General features: G+C 45.2%; 1 protein-coding gene across 1 annotated transcript in view; it reads right to left on the bottom strand.

Annotated features, from left to right (window-relative positions):
* Positions 1 to 3293: 3293 nt before the first annotated feature.
* The window catches only part of IMPA2 (inositol monophosphatase 2), a 183730-nt gene continuing 174020 nt past the window's right edge, over positions 3294 to 13003 (bottom strand). The window contains exons 7-8 of the mRNA XM_078650515.1: positions 4617 to 4768; positions 3294 to 3716 (exon numbers count right to left, since the gene is read on the bottom strand). Coding sequence (XP_078506641.1) covers positions 3601 to 3716; positions 4617 to 4768 — 268 coding nt within the window. The 3' untranslated portion in view covers positions 3294 to 3600. The remainder of the gene's footprint in view (positions 3717 to 4616; positions 4769 to 13003) is intronic.

The raw sequence follows: 13003 nt of genomic DNA, 5'->3' as shown, positions 1-13003 counted from the left end.
TTCCACCGAGTGCAGCTGGCGATGAAAGGCGGAGCTCGACTAATGAGTGACTTGTGCTCTGAGCGTCCTCCCTGGTCGGGAAGGGGATGGATGAATGTGGGCTCGGACATCACAGCTGGCTCAAGAGGCGAAGTAAAGAGCGCTCTCAAGAGGCCACGGGTGACTGATTCCGCCGAGTGCAGCTGGCGATGAAAGGTGGAGCTCGACTAATGAGTTAATCGTGCTCTGAGCGTCCTCCCTGGTCGGGAAGGGGATGGATGAATGCGGGCTCGGACATCACAACTGGCTCCAGAGGCGAGGTAAAGAGCGCTCTCAAGAGGCCAAGGGTGACGGATTTCGCCGAGTGCAGCTGGCGATGAAAGGCGGAGCTCGACTAATGAGTGAATCGTGCTCTGAGCGTCCTCCCTGGTCCGGAAGGCACATACACCTTCCTTATCCCAAGATCTGCGTCCAAGTGACTTAATCTCTGACGCACTCACAGCAAGGGGCGCGACATCAGGAGTTCTGGTCTGGAAGATCCGCTGGAGCAGACAGGCGGGCCTCGGGGGCGGAGCGAGGGCTACCAGCACAACCTCTCCAGGGGCACTATTTGACCCATAAGGCCCGTCAGTCCTTGATCCATCAATGCTCGCGTGGGACGTCAGATGAGAGTATCACGGAGATCCATAAGAGGGCGGTCAAAAACGGAGCGTTGAAATTTTAATTCCCAAAGAAAAGTTTAAACTAGCGCTGGCCACGACGTATAGTTTTCTGTTTTTCTGCTGTCCCACTTGGACTTCCTCGGCCTGCTTTCCTTTAGTTTGTTATCTTTATGGGGCTATCTGTTTGACTTCACTGTAGTGGGGCGCCATCACGCCCCCAACAATCGCACTGCCAAACGTGCGAATCGCCTTCATGTTTCCTTATGTTTCATTTTTCATGTTCATCCATTTACTCCATTTCTGTTTCACATTTGTCATCCTTCTTAATCTGTTTTAATGCGAGCCTGCGCGCTGAGTGTACTTGCTGTTTCCGAGTTTTTACTGTTCACCCCCTGTCTATCCGGACTTTGTGAATGAACAGGACCAAGGCAATAATTCATGTCAGGCAGCGTTTTATTTAAAAAATACCCAATGCATTTCGGGCTCAACGCCCTTCTTCGGGGGTCACTGTAAACAAATGACAAATAACCACAGTCACTAATTGTGTCATCCACTTTTAAAAAACATTGCTTAATGCTAATCTAATTAATCAACATGTTACCCAGTGTGTGTTCAGCACTTCAGTATATTACGCTGTGCACTGTTTGTTAAACCATTTGAATAATGTGCTTTACATTGCTCCTAATTCTAATCTTTGTTTCATTGCCGCTTTTAAAAAAAGTTGAAACCACCTCGTTCTCCTCCCCACATGAGAACAACTCATCAATCACTCGCCGTCTGCCTGTGCCTCGGCTCTAAATCACACATTTTCCCCTTCCCAATCTTTTTCCATCTCTCTTCGCGCTCGTTTAAACTAACGTGCCCCGTCTCTCACTTAACCCCAACCTCACAGCCATCATTACTCCTAGTTGACTCTCAGTACCCTTCCCTTCTTAGATGTTTTCACCACCAGAGATGAGCCCACGACATGCTCGCTTAACACATACCTGCTGCCTGTTATTTAAAACCGGCCGTCCTTACTCCGTCTGACTTCCTATGTGTGTCCTCCCAGAATCCCTCCCTTATTTAACACCTGGTTTCAACTATCCGATGACGTTACAAAATCACCCTCCCTCACAGCTGCAATGGAGGACTAATCTTCGTGAGTTACTACAACTCCCATAATGCTGTTCAAAATGCATTTAACAAACATAGACATTTTAACAAGATATTTCGAACTGATCTGCAATATAAGTCTTTCACTTGGGCTTGAAATGTTAATTTGACACTTAGTGCAGGTGAATATCCGACATTGAATGTCATTTACATCTAAAAATAATCCTACGGCGTTTTGCAACACTGTCTTTGATGAACCACATCGATGTTTAAAGCGTGCAGACTCGTGTTTGTTGAAAGTTAGTCCTATTATTCATCTTAGTCATTGGGTGTTGGGCAAAAGTTAAACTGCGCTGTAAGTGGGGGTCAGGATGCACACCTATTTACTTCTTATTTTTCATGCTTGTCTTTTTATTCTCCAGATTGCGTGCAGATTGAGTTTATTGAAAATGAAACATAAGGAAACATGAAGGCGATTCGCACGTTTGGCAGTGCGATTGTTGGGGGCGTGATGGCGCCCCACTACAGTGAAGTTCATAACCCTGTTGCCACGAGGGCATGGCAATAAACTCAATCTGCACGCAATCTGGAGAATAAAAAGACAAGCATGAAAAATAAGAAGTAAATAGGTGTGCATCCTGACCCCCACTTACAGCGCTATCTGTTTGACCCCATAAAGATAAAAAAGCTTTTACGGCAGAAGGAAGGCAAGTCAATCAGTCCAAGAGGGACGGCAGGAATAGAGAAAACTGTACGTCACCAAGTGCTTTTTCCCAATGGCCGGCCACCGTTTAGCCTAAACGGTGACGCCGGCCAATGGGAAAGAGGGGCGGGCTTAAAGCCTGCTAGTGAATCTCACTCAAGATCATAAGATCTCGCCAGCGAGACTGCGCAAGCGCAGCCATCACAGGCGAAACCTAAAAAACAAAGAAAAAGGAGCCAAATACAATACGAGATGACAGAAGCATGCAAAGGATGTGGATCCACAACCACACAATTTATTGTAGCTGCAGAGTGCGGCTTCACTGTTCACCTAATTAAAAAAGATCAGCAATTCTGAGCAACAGGCCGTAAGTTACAAGCACCCTCACCTCAAACTACAAGAGAATGTCATGCTGCTCTGATCCATCCAGACAGTAACAAGTGGTTTAGGCAGATTTAGGAAAACGCTTTCACAGAGAAGAAGTTTACGTGGCTATTTTTATTCGTACCTAAACGACACACAGATAAATAAAGATGATTTCACACTAAAAATATATATATATATATATATATATATATATTTTTTTTTTTTCCTGGCACTAAAATATTTGTAAAAAGAAAAAACATTCCTAGAATCGACTATCATTTATTATACAGTAGTAGCTCGCACTATATACATGATAATAATGCCAAAATGGGGATAATGTCTGTGTGGAAAAAAATGAAAGATCAAATATATAATGTTTTTTCATGTGTACCTGTTTCAGAAGTGTACATGAATGTATATTAAACTACTGTATTGATCTCCCTTATGTTGACATAATAATTAAGAAAATCAAATACCTGAGAACAGTATTCTGGAAAAATAATGTTTAATTTGTCTCTATGTGGGTCAGGCTTGAGCCCCAGATCACATGTAAAAGCTTTAAGCAACTTGAAAGCCACAGCTACAAACAATGATTTCGATCAGGTACTGCTGGAACACAAAACATTAAAAACTAGTGAGGACAAAAGACAATCACAAAGAGACTGCTGACACAACTGTGCTTATAAAAGATCCCTAAACACTAGATTCTGAGGTTGCTCTGGCAACAGATGTTTGCCCAGCAGGCATCACATTCGAAAAGTATGTGCGTATTTTCATTGAAGTCGCCACGTTGCTTCAGTCCTCGTCATCCCTTCCATAGTTAATAGTCTGTAGTTCACGTGCTATGAGCAGTGCTATTTCTTCTGTGCCCGCTGCAACCACTCTGCATGACATGAGGTCCAGGGCTCCCCCTGAGAGAAGGAGACACAAAGCACAGAAAAATACAGTCACTTTTTCACTGAACCACTACTGATCAGTTACACAGTAAGGCCGAATAGGAGGCCACGCCAGGAGTCTGACGGAATGCTTCCCTCAACGTAAAGGTATATGGTATGCATTTCTTAGAGACCTAATTACCGCCTCCCCACCGCTAAAACCTTTATGACTAGGAAGCCAGCTTGGAGCCTTATTAACTTTGCCCCATCATAAGGCAAACAGGATTCATCTATGCCCTCAAAAAGCATCTGTGGTATTACTGAATACATCAGGAAAAATTTGAAGCATAGTTCACACCCTTCATCCTGGCTATAATCTCTTGGGACACATGTGGGGTGTTTTTTCGTCCTCCCTGGAATCTCTTGCCTCTTAGGTTAACACTGCTATCCATCAGGATGCCTCAGTAGTATCAGCCACATGTGCCTGCTTCATTGACTGTAAGCGTACCTGCTCATGTAAAAAGTGTCTACTAGAACCGTAGAATGTTGGGTGCTCCATTGAGGATAATGAATTGGCTCAGGGCTAATAATGGCTGGTATAAGCCTTGTGCTCCAACATTGCAATGTTTGTCTTTCTGTCCTTTTAATTTAGACCAGTCTACCTTCAATGGGTGGAATATTCTAATAGCCTTATATCCCTTCTGCCTCAGTCTATGACAGTTGCTAAAGGCCCTTCTCCATGTTGTAAACCCTTGCCTTCGGTACGGGCCTATAATTCAGGTTAAGGACCTTTAACAAACTGAATAGCCCTCAGCAGCGTGCTATATGCTACATTACAGTACGTCTCATAGAAATAGACACCTTTCAGATATATCTACAGTTCTAATTGCCGTTTCCCAACTTCTTGAACAATGACTACAACATATCAACACATACCTGAAGTATCAATCACCACTCCTCCAGCCTCTCGGATTATGACTGTAGCAGCTGCCAAGTCCCAGCAGTGCAAACCGAACTGGTAGTAGGCCTCTGCAGCACCTGAAGCGAGATAGCACAGCGACAGTGTTGCACTCCCCATTATACGAATCCTAAAAGAGAGAATACATTTGTCTGTCATCATATGCCGCACCACTTAGGTTTAAAAAAATAATAAGGTGAAACAAATTACCATCATCGTTTGTGTTATTGTTTTTGTATAGGAAACTACACCAATAGCATAGATAATTCCTCTTCAGTGTTGTAAATTTGACTCCAATTACAACCAATGGTGCTGCAAGTAGAAAGAGTTATATTCAAGCCCCCGAGAAACTCCAGATAACTGGAGGCTGCTTCAACCCCACAAAACACAGAGAGCTCAGCCTCTGTATCACCTTTAAGGTGTGCTGGATAAAGCACACTAGCCTAACCGCCACAGTCAAGGAAGTCCTGCAACTTCTTTCTTTCTTTTAGTGAGTGTAACTGGGAAGACATCAGTGAAGAAGAAGAGTGTCTGGCTCATATGTATTACTTTACAACATCATACACTCTCCTTAGGACCACATCTTGGTGGGAATGCTTAGGTTAAATGAAGAATATATGGCACATTTTATTGATGTTAAAAGCAACTTCAATGCAAAAAATAGGAAGAAAAAAAAAGATAGACCATCCAGCCTCTTCTCTGATAACATCCTTCAATACACATATCATCAACATTCTCCACTGAGCAAAATATATTTTACAGCTATGAAAGTGTCTCCTAATGACACGAACACAACTCTCAGTCTTTATATCTTTGTGTTTCTTCATCTGGTGATGTATCCCATAGACCTATCAGGTCCATCTGAATCCCAGGATAGAATCCCCAAGCCTCCCATACTTTTAGTTTGATCCTAGGCAGCACATATGCACCGTCTTCGAGAGATGCTGTATTCCCTCTGTGGGCCTAAAGCCTGCCCACAGCTTTTGATTAGCTTATGTTAGTGTCCTTTACAAAACATTGCTTTTAAGTTGTTAATGTTTTGTTTGTCCTACCTTTTGACAATTGTTAACTCCCATGGAGTATCGCCGCAGCCCAATTAGAACTGAGAATATAGCTTTACAGTGTAAATTAAATAACTTGTGCTATCATACAGCAGTGATTACCTCAGTTTTAGTGATTTCTATAGCACTGCAATAAATAGATGTCCCTATTATCAACTTTTAAAGCTGAGCATGAACATCTGACCTGAAGGCTACAGACCAAATTCAGCATCCAATACTTAATCCTTTAGGTCAGTGGTTCTTACCCTTTTGCCTTCTGTGGACCTCCACTTAATCATTATTGGAACCTGGGCACCCCACTGAATCATTACTGACCCTACCTACTGATTCAGTACTGGAAGCCGGGGACCCCGGCCTAAGCATTTTTGATGATTTAAACTGCATACCAATACCCAAACTAGCATTCAAACAAATATGCAAATGGTGAAATATTTTATTTAATTTACAAATATAAAAAAAAATCAAAATGTTAATTTTAATGGGAAGGTTGAAGTTTTCTGAAATTAATTCGAGGCCACTCATTGTCCATACCATATTCTGCTTGGCGCACTTGTCCTTCTCCCACAAATCAATCTGAGGATATTAACTTACTTGTTAGCCTCCAATTTCAAATTCATTTACATTTACAAAATGTTTTAAAATTTCCAATTTTACTTATTTGTTTAATATTTATTTTAGGGATCTGTTACTGTCAGTTAATTTTGTAAGCACTCATTGATCCTCAGAGTTGACTTTGTGGACCTCACGGGGTCCCTGGACAACAGAGCCACTACTCTAATCTATCTTGATGGCATGTCAAGCAATGCACACCCAAGTGTTGGTTGGGAGAAATAGTATTGTCCATATAAAGAAGTTGGTTTTCTTTTAGACACAAAGTAATAAACTAAAAACATTTGGTATCCTTCTCATTTAAACTCCCCGGGAAACATCCGAAGCCCAGAACTACCCCGCACATGTCCAGCAGAGCCTGGAGGCTAATTAATGAATCAAACTTTCAAAACTATTTTCTTGAGACAGCCACCACACCGGCGGATGATTCTCCTGTCTGTAAAGACGTCGCTCTATTAGATGCCGGAATCCGGCAAACGCTAGACAAACTAGCCCCCATGCGGGAATCGGGGAAAAAAACCACAAACGAGAAATGGTACACCCCTCACCTCAAGAAACTCAAAAAGGAATGCCAAAAAAATGAACATCTATGGAGACAGATGAAAGATAGTGAAGCGAGAGCAAACTATATTACCAAACGGAAACAATACATCTCGGCCATTAAAGATGCAAAAAAGGCGTATTTTACTCAACGTATTCATGAGAACAGCAACTCAGCAAAAGAACTGTTCAGAATAGTGAAGGAGCTTAGCAAACCATCCAGCACCTCACAAACCCTCACCCCCTCAACCGAGGCCTGTGAGCGCATCAGCACTTTATTTTCCGATAAAATCAATAGAATATACTCCACCTTCACTCCCCTAAATACCCCAAGCAAGCCGGATAACCCTGGCGAGCACATAATGACATCAGAGAGACGCAACGACCAATTAGACTTAGGCAATACACCTCGTCTAACTGGTTTTCAACTACTCTCTGAAGAGGAGGTATTAGCGTTACTGAGCACAGTCAAATCCGGATCCCCCTCGGACCCCTGCCCCCACTTCGTGTTTTCCAAAATCGCACCCGCGCTCTGCCCCCTTGTCACCCAACTCTTCAACAAGTCGCTAACCACCGCTACCTTCCCGGAGGCCTGGAAACATGCCTCCGTGACCCCCCTCTTGAAGAAAGCAGGATCCGACATTTCTAATCCAGAGAACTACAGACCTATCTCCCAGCTTCCCTATCTCTCCAAAGCCTTGGAGAAGTCGGTCAATATACAACTGACCCGGTATCTGGAAGATAACTCTCTCCTGGATCCATCTCAAACCGGCTTTAGAGCTAACAATAGCACCGAGGCAACGTTGCTGGCAGTGTCGGACAGTATCAGATGCTCCACTGATCAAGGGGGATCGGTGGCACTGATACTGCTTGACCTGTCAGCCGCGTTTGATACGGTTTGCCACGACTGTCTGCTAAACACACTCCTGAGTAAAGGAGTGCAATCAACAGCACTGAACTGGATTCGATCCTTCCTGAGCAATCGTACCCAGGCAGTGCATATGGGTCAGTTCCACTCAAATCCCAACACCATCGGCTGTGGGGTCCCCCAGGGGGCCTCATTGAGCCCCACTCTTTTCAATGTCTATATCTCATCACTGGCCGACATTGGAAGGAAGTGGGGCATTGGCATATGCTCTTATGCTGATGATACACAGCTGATGGTGGCAATGGATGAAGGGCCTGAGACAACAAAGAAAAAGCTTCACGACTGTCTCTCCGAGATGGCCCAATGGATGCACAACCACTGCCTAAAATTAAACGCCGGCAAATCGGAGATTCTCTTGTTCGGGGGAGCCAAACTTATATGGGACGCCACATGGTGGCCACCCACACTAGGACTGGCCCCCGCTCCAAAACAACACGCGAGAAACTTGGGGATCATCATGGACGATGCCCTGTCCATGAAGGACCACGTCCGATCACTCTGGGGCAAGGGTTTTGCCATACTCAAACTTCTCTCAAAGATATTCCCCTGGATACCCCTGGATTGCAGACGCTCAGTCACCCAAGCCCTACTGGTTAGCCTCCTGGGCTATGGCAACGCATTATTTGAAGGGATGAACGAACAACTCTTCTCCCGCCTTCAGGTCTTGCAAAACCAGGCGGCCAAACTGGTCTGTAATAAAGGCAAGCGAGACTCGGCATCGGAATGCCTAAAGAAACTTCATTGGCTACCGATGCGCTAGAGAGCTGCCTTTAAACTACTAAGCCACACGCACAGAGCTCTTCACAAAACTGGCCCCACAATTCTCCAAGGGAGGATCGACTTCTACGTTCCCAACAGAAATCTACGTTCAAGTCAATCAGCTCTGGCCAAACCTAAGCGTATTTACAAAGTCAGAACAGGTGGCCGCGCCTTTTCCTACCTGGCAGCCAGAAGATGGAATGACCTACCTTCCGACCTTAGACACACCACAAACTATCTTCAGTTTCGACAACAACTGAAAACCCACCTTTTCCCTAAAACTTAACCCTTCCCTAAAACACAACCCCCCAGCAATGCCTCGGTAGTCTCTCTTGGTTCATAGCGCCGTGATATCCCTAGGGATGAGTGTCGCGCTTTATAAATACCGAAAATAAATAAATAAATAAATACATTTGTAATGGCATTTTAATTTCAAACAGTAATGGTTCTGTTCGTTTGTCAGACTTTTTTATAGTCATTTCATCCATATGGTCTTATAGGGACTTGTTTTCATCCCAGTGGATTGGGAATAATCTTTATACTGTAGTGGCTGGATTCATGCTTGTTTTAATACTGGAAACCTTGGTGATCTCCAGTGGCATTAAAGCCTTCCTCAAAGGCAGAAATAAACTCATACCAATAAAGAATGTGTAGCTAATACCAACATTTATGTTTATCTATGAACCTTAGTTGCTAGTTTGAGACTATGAAGTCCTGCTGCCATCTCAAGCCACATTTTTCTAACATAGTTTCATATAGACTTAAAGGCCACTGCCAAGGGCTATACGGGTTGTTAAAGGCCCTGAACCAGAGTTATAAGCCTGAGCTGAGTGAGAGTGCCTTTAACAACTGTCTTTGCCAGAGAAAGAAGGGCTATACAGCTTTTAGAACATTTCACCCACTGAGGGTAGAATGTTCTAAATTTAAAAGGGAGAAGCAGAAAGACAAACACAGGATAGTTGGAAAAAGAAGGCTAATACCAGCCATAGTTCATTGTCTTTGATGGATCTCCCAGAATTCTAGTGTATGGGTTTACTGCTTGGACTGGGATGTCTCATATTTATCTTTTTTTTTGTTTCTTTTTATTTGAAAAAATATAAACAAAGCAAGGCAGAAAAATCGTCATACAAAGTACCAGTTCAAACGAGGAAGGAAAAGACATCACGACAAAATCAGCAATCAATATAAGGAAAGGGAGGGGGGGGACATGGGCCGACTTAATACACTTAGAATGAAATAGCCTGAATGTGGGGTCAGGGGGAGAGTGGGACATCAGTGTTATCTACTACAGGCGATGTACATATGTCCCCACAATAACTATTCCAAGGTCCCCACTCTCTACACCATTTCCGAGGACGGCCCCGTGCCAGATACACAGTTTTTTCCCTGAACATACACCAGTCCATGTTTTCCTTCCATACTTCGACTGTAGGAGGCCTCTGGGACCCCCACAACTGGGCAATATCTCGCTTGGCAATCATGGCCCCCAGGGTCCCCAGGGTCTAATCAGTGGGTTCCCAGACATTTAACAAACAGCGCCTGGCTTCCGGCAAGAGAGCAACACCCGTCACTTCCTTCATTACCTCATGGACCCCGTTCCAGAAAGCAATAACATTCCCAAATAATATGAAGAAATGTCCCCACCTGCCCACACCCCCGCTTACACAGGCCCTTCTCGGAAAAGCCCATTCGAACCAAACAGGGGCCCGTGACATATATCCTGTGAAGGATCTTAAGCTGCACCAGTCAGAGTCGAGCTGGAACCGCGACCTCCTTGGGAGAGGAGATCGCAGACTGCCAGTCCTCGTCATCTAACTCAAGACCGTCACGGGTCCACAAGTCCCGGAGATGCAGTAGGAGGTCCGACCTATCGTTAATTAATTTTTTATAGACAAGGGAGATGGTACTATCAGGCACATGACCATCCAACAATCTATCTTCTAGCGGGGACGATTCCGGAATTACACCCCCCACTGGGAAAACTGACATCAAGGCATGGCGAACCTGAACATAGCGGAAGTACTCCGTGTCACCCAATTCAAATTCTGTCTTTAACATCTCAAACGATTTCACCTGACCCTTGACCCAGAGGTCTCCCACCTTACTAATACCAATGAGGTCCCACTTATCGAAACCCTTGGTCTTTCACAATTTAACAAGCTTATCCGAGCCAAAAAGCGGGGTCGCTAAAGTCAAGCGGTCTTTCCATCCCATAGAACTAGTTGCGTCCTGCCAAATACGTACTGCCGACCTCGTAGGCCCTGACAAAGCCTTAACCACCGATTTTGAATAGAGCGCCCTATAGTAATTACCCCCAGGCAACAGCCATCTATCCATAGCAAAAGCAGGGTTCAATTCGGGACCATACATACCATGATTAATGGCACCCAATTGAGACGCCCAATAATACCGTTTGATGTCAGGGACAGCAATACCCCCATCATACCACGGGAGCGTCAGTTTGGCAAGTGCAATACGGGGTCTACCGTCCCATATCAACTTCCTTTGAAGACCCTCAACTGTACGGAAATAGCTAGCAGGAACTATATCAAGAGCGTTCTGGAGAGCATAAAGAAAACGAGGTAGAGACATCATTTTAAAGAGGGCCGCATGACCAAGCGGCAAAAGCGGAAGCTTACGCCAACCCGCGACGTCCTGTTTCAATCTAGTCAAGGGCGGGAGAAGATTCTGTTCATACCGAGTTGCGGGGTCCAATGAAACATAGATACCGAGGTATTTAAACCCCGATTGTGTCACCTGGATGGGACAGTTACGTGGCAAAAGAGGGACATCACCAGAAAGAACGTATAGGTGAGATTTCGTCCAATTAATAATCAGGCCCGAGTTTCTACCAAAAGAGGTCAGAACATCACACAAAACCATCAATGACTTCCGGGGCGAGGTCAGATACAGTAAAATGTCATCTGCATAAAGCGAGATGCAATCTTCAAACTCAGAGGACCACTGAATACCCTTCATCGAGGGCTCCCACCGGATCCACGCAGCGAGGGGCTCGAGGGCTAAGGCAAACCGGAGCGGCGACAAGGGGCAGCCCTGACGAGTACCTCTCCCAAGACTAAACGGAATAGAGACACGACCATTCACAACAATTTGCGCAAGGGGGTCCTCATAAAGAAGCCGCACCCAGCCAATAAAACCGGGTCCAAACCCAAACTTAGCTAACGCGGCCCATAAATATGGCCACTCAACGGTGTCGAAAGCCATCGTGGCATCCAACGACGCCAAGATGGCCGGCTCACACAACGTCGCAGCCCTCGCGAGAACGCTGTGTAGTCGCCTAAGATTCAGGGCAGTGTTTCTATGAGGGATAAAACCGGATTGATCCGGATGTATCAACCCGCTAATAACTGTGATCAATCAGTTAGCCAGTAATTTAGCGAGGATCTTAGGTTCGGCATTCAAAAGAGAGATCGGCCGGTACGATGCACACCTATCTCTTGATTTCCCTTCCTTATGAATCACCACAATGGTAGCAAGACGCTGATCACGGGGGAGAGAACCACACTCACGTGACTCCAAAAACATATCCCTTAAATAGGGAGCCATCTTGTCAGGCCGCAACTTGTAAAGTTCAATAGGCAGACCGTTGGGACCCAAAGCTTTCCCTGAACGCAGGGAGCGAATCGCAAGAGCCACCTCATCCGCGGTTATTGCAGCGTCCATTTGTTCCCTGTCAACGTCAGAAAGTCGCGGTAAAGCAATATCATGCAACAATAGGTGTGAGTCCTCCTCCGGCCTATCCGACACGGAGGAGTAAACTGTCTGAAAGTGGTCCGCAAAACATTGAACAATCTCTTCAGGGTCAGTGACCCGAGCATCACTCGCCGTCTCAATCACAGGCACCACACAACTAGCTCTATCTTTCTTATCCAGCCACGCTATCAGTTTGCCTGCTTTATCTCCCACATCGTATAGACGTCCCTGTTGTTCTCTACTCATGGCCTTAGCTGAGTCAGTGACCAACGCCCTGTATTCCAACTGTTTTAGTCACAGAACATGTGTCTTAGCACGGGTAATCTCCTGCTCCAGGCCAAGCTCTAAGTCCGCTATCTCCGTCTCGATCTTAACAACCTCCTCATCCCTCCGTTTCTTAACGCCCGCGATTAACGACAGGGTCTGGCCCCTAAGGACAGCCTTGAAAGCCTCCCAAAGCGACACAGCAGACAAAACAGAACCCTCGTTTTCCAGAAAATATTGGTCAAAAGATTTTACCAGGTCAGCACGAGTTTTACGGTTCCGGAAATACCAGGGATTAATCGGGGCTACCCGTCCCTCAGTACCGGAATTCAACTCCATTCGAAGCCATAACGGAGAGTGATCGGAAATTCCCCGAGCCAAATGCTTAACCTTAGTAATAGAAAGTGCCTGTGTGGCAGGCACCAAAGCATAATCAATCGGTGAAAGGCTACCGTGAGCGCCCGAATGAAACGTGTACTGCCGCTGAGCG

This window comes from Lissotriton helveticus, chromosome 7 (genome assembly GCF_964261635.1).
Source record: "Lissotriton helveticus chromosome 7, aLisHel1.1, whole genome shotgun sequence".
In the NCBI taxonomy this organism is placed as follows: Eukaryota; Metazoa; Chordata; class Amphibia; order Caudata; family Salamandridae; genus Lissotriton; species Lissotriton helveticus.
Note: the sequence above shows the minus strand (reverse complement) of the source record. Positions and strands in the feature narration are given on the sequence as shown.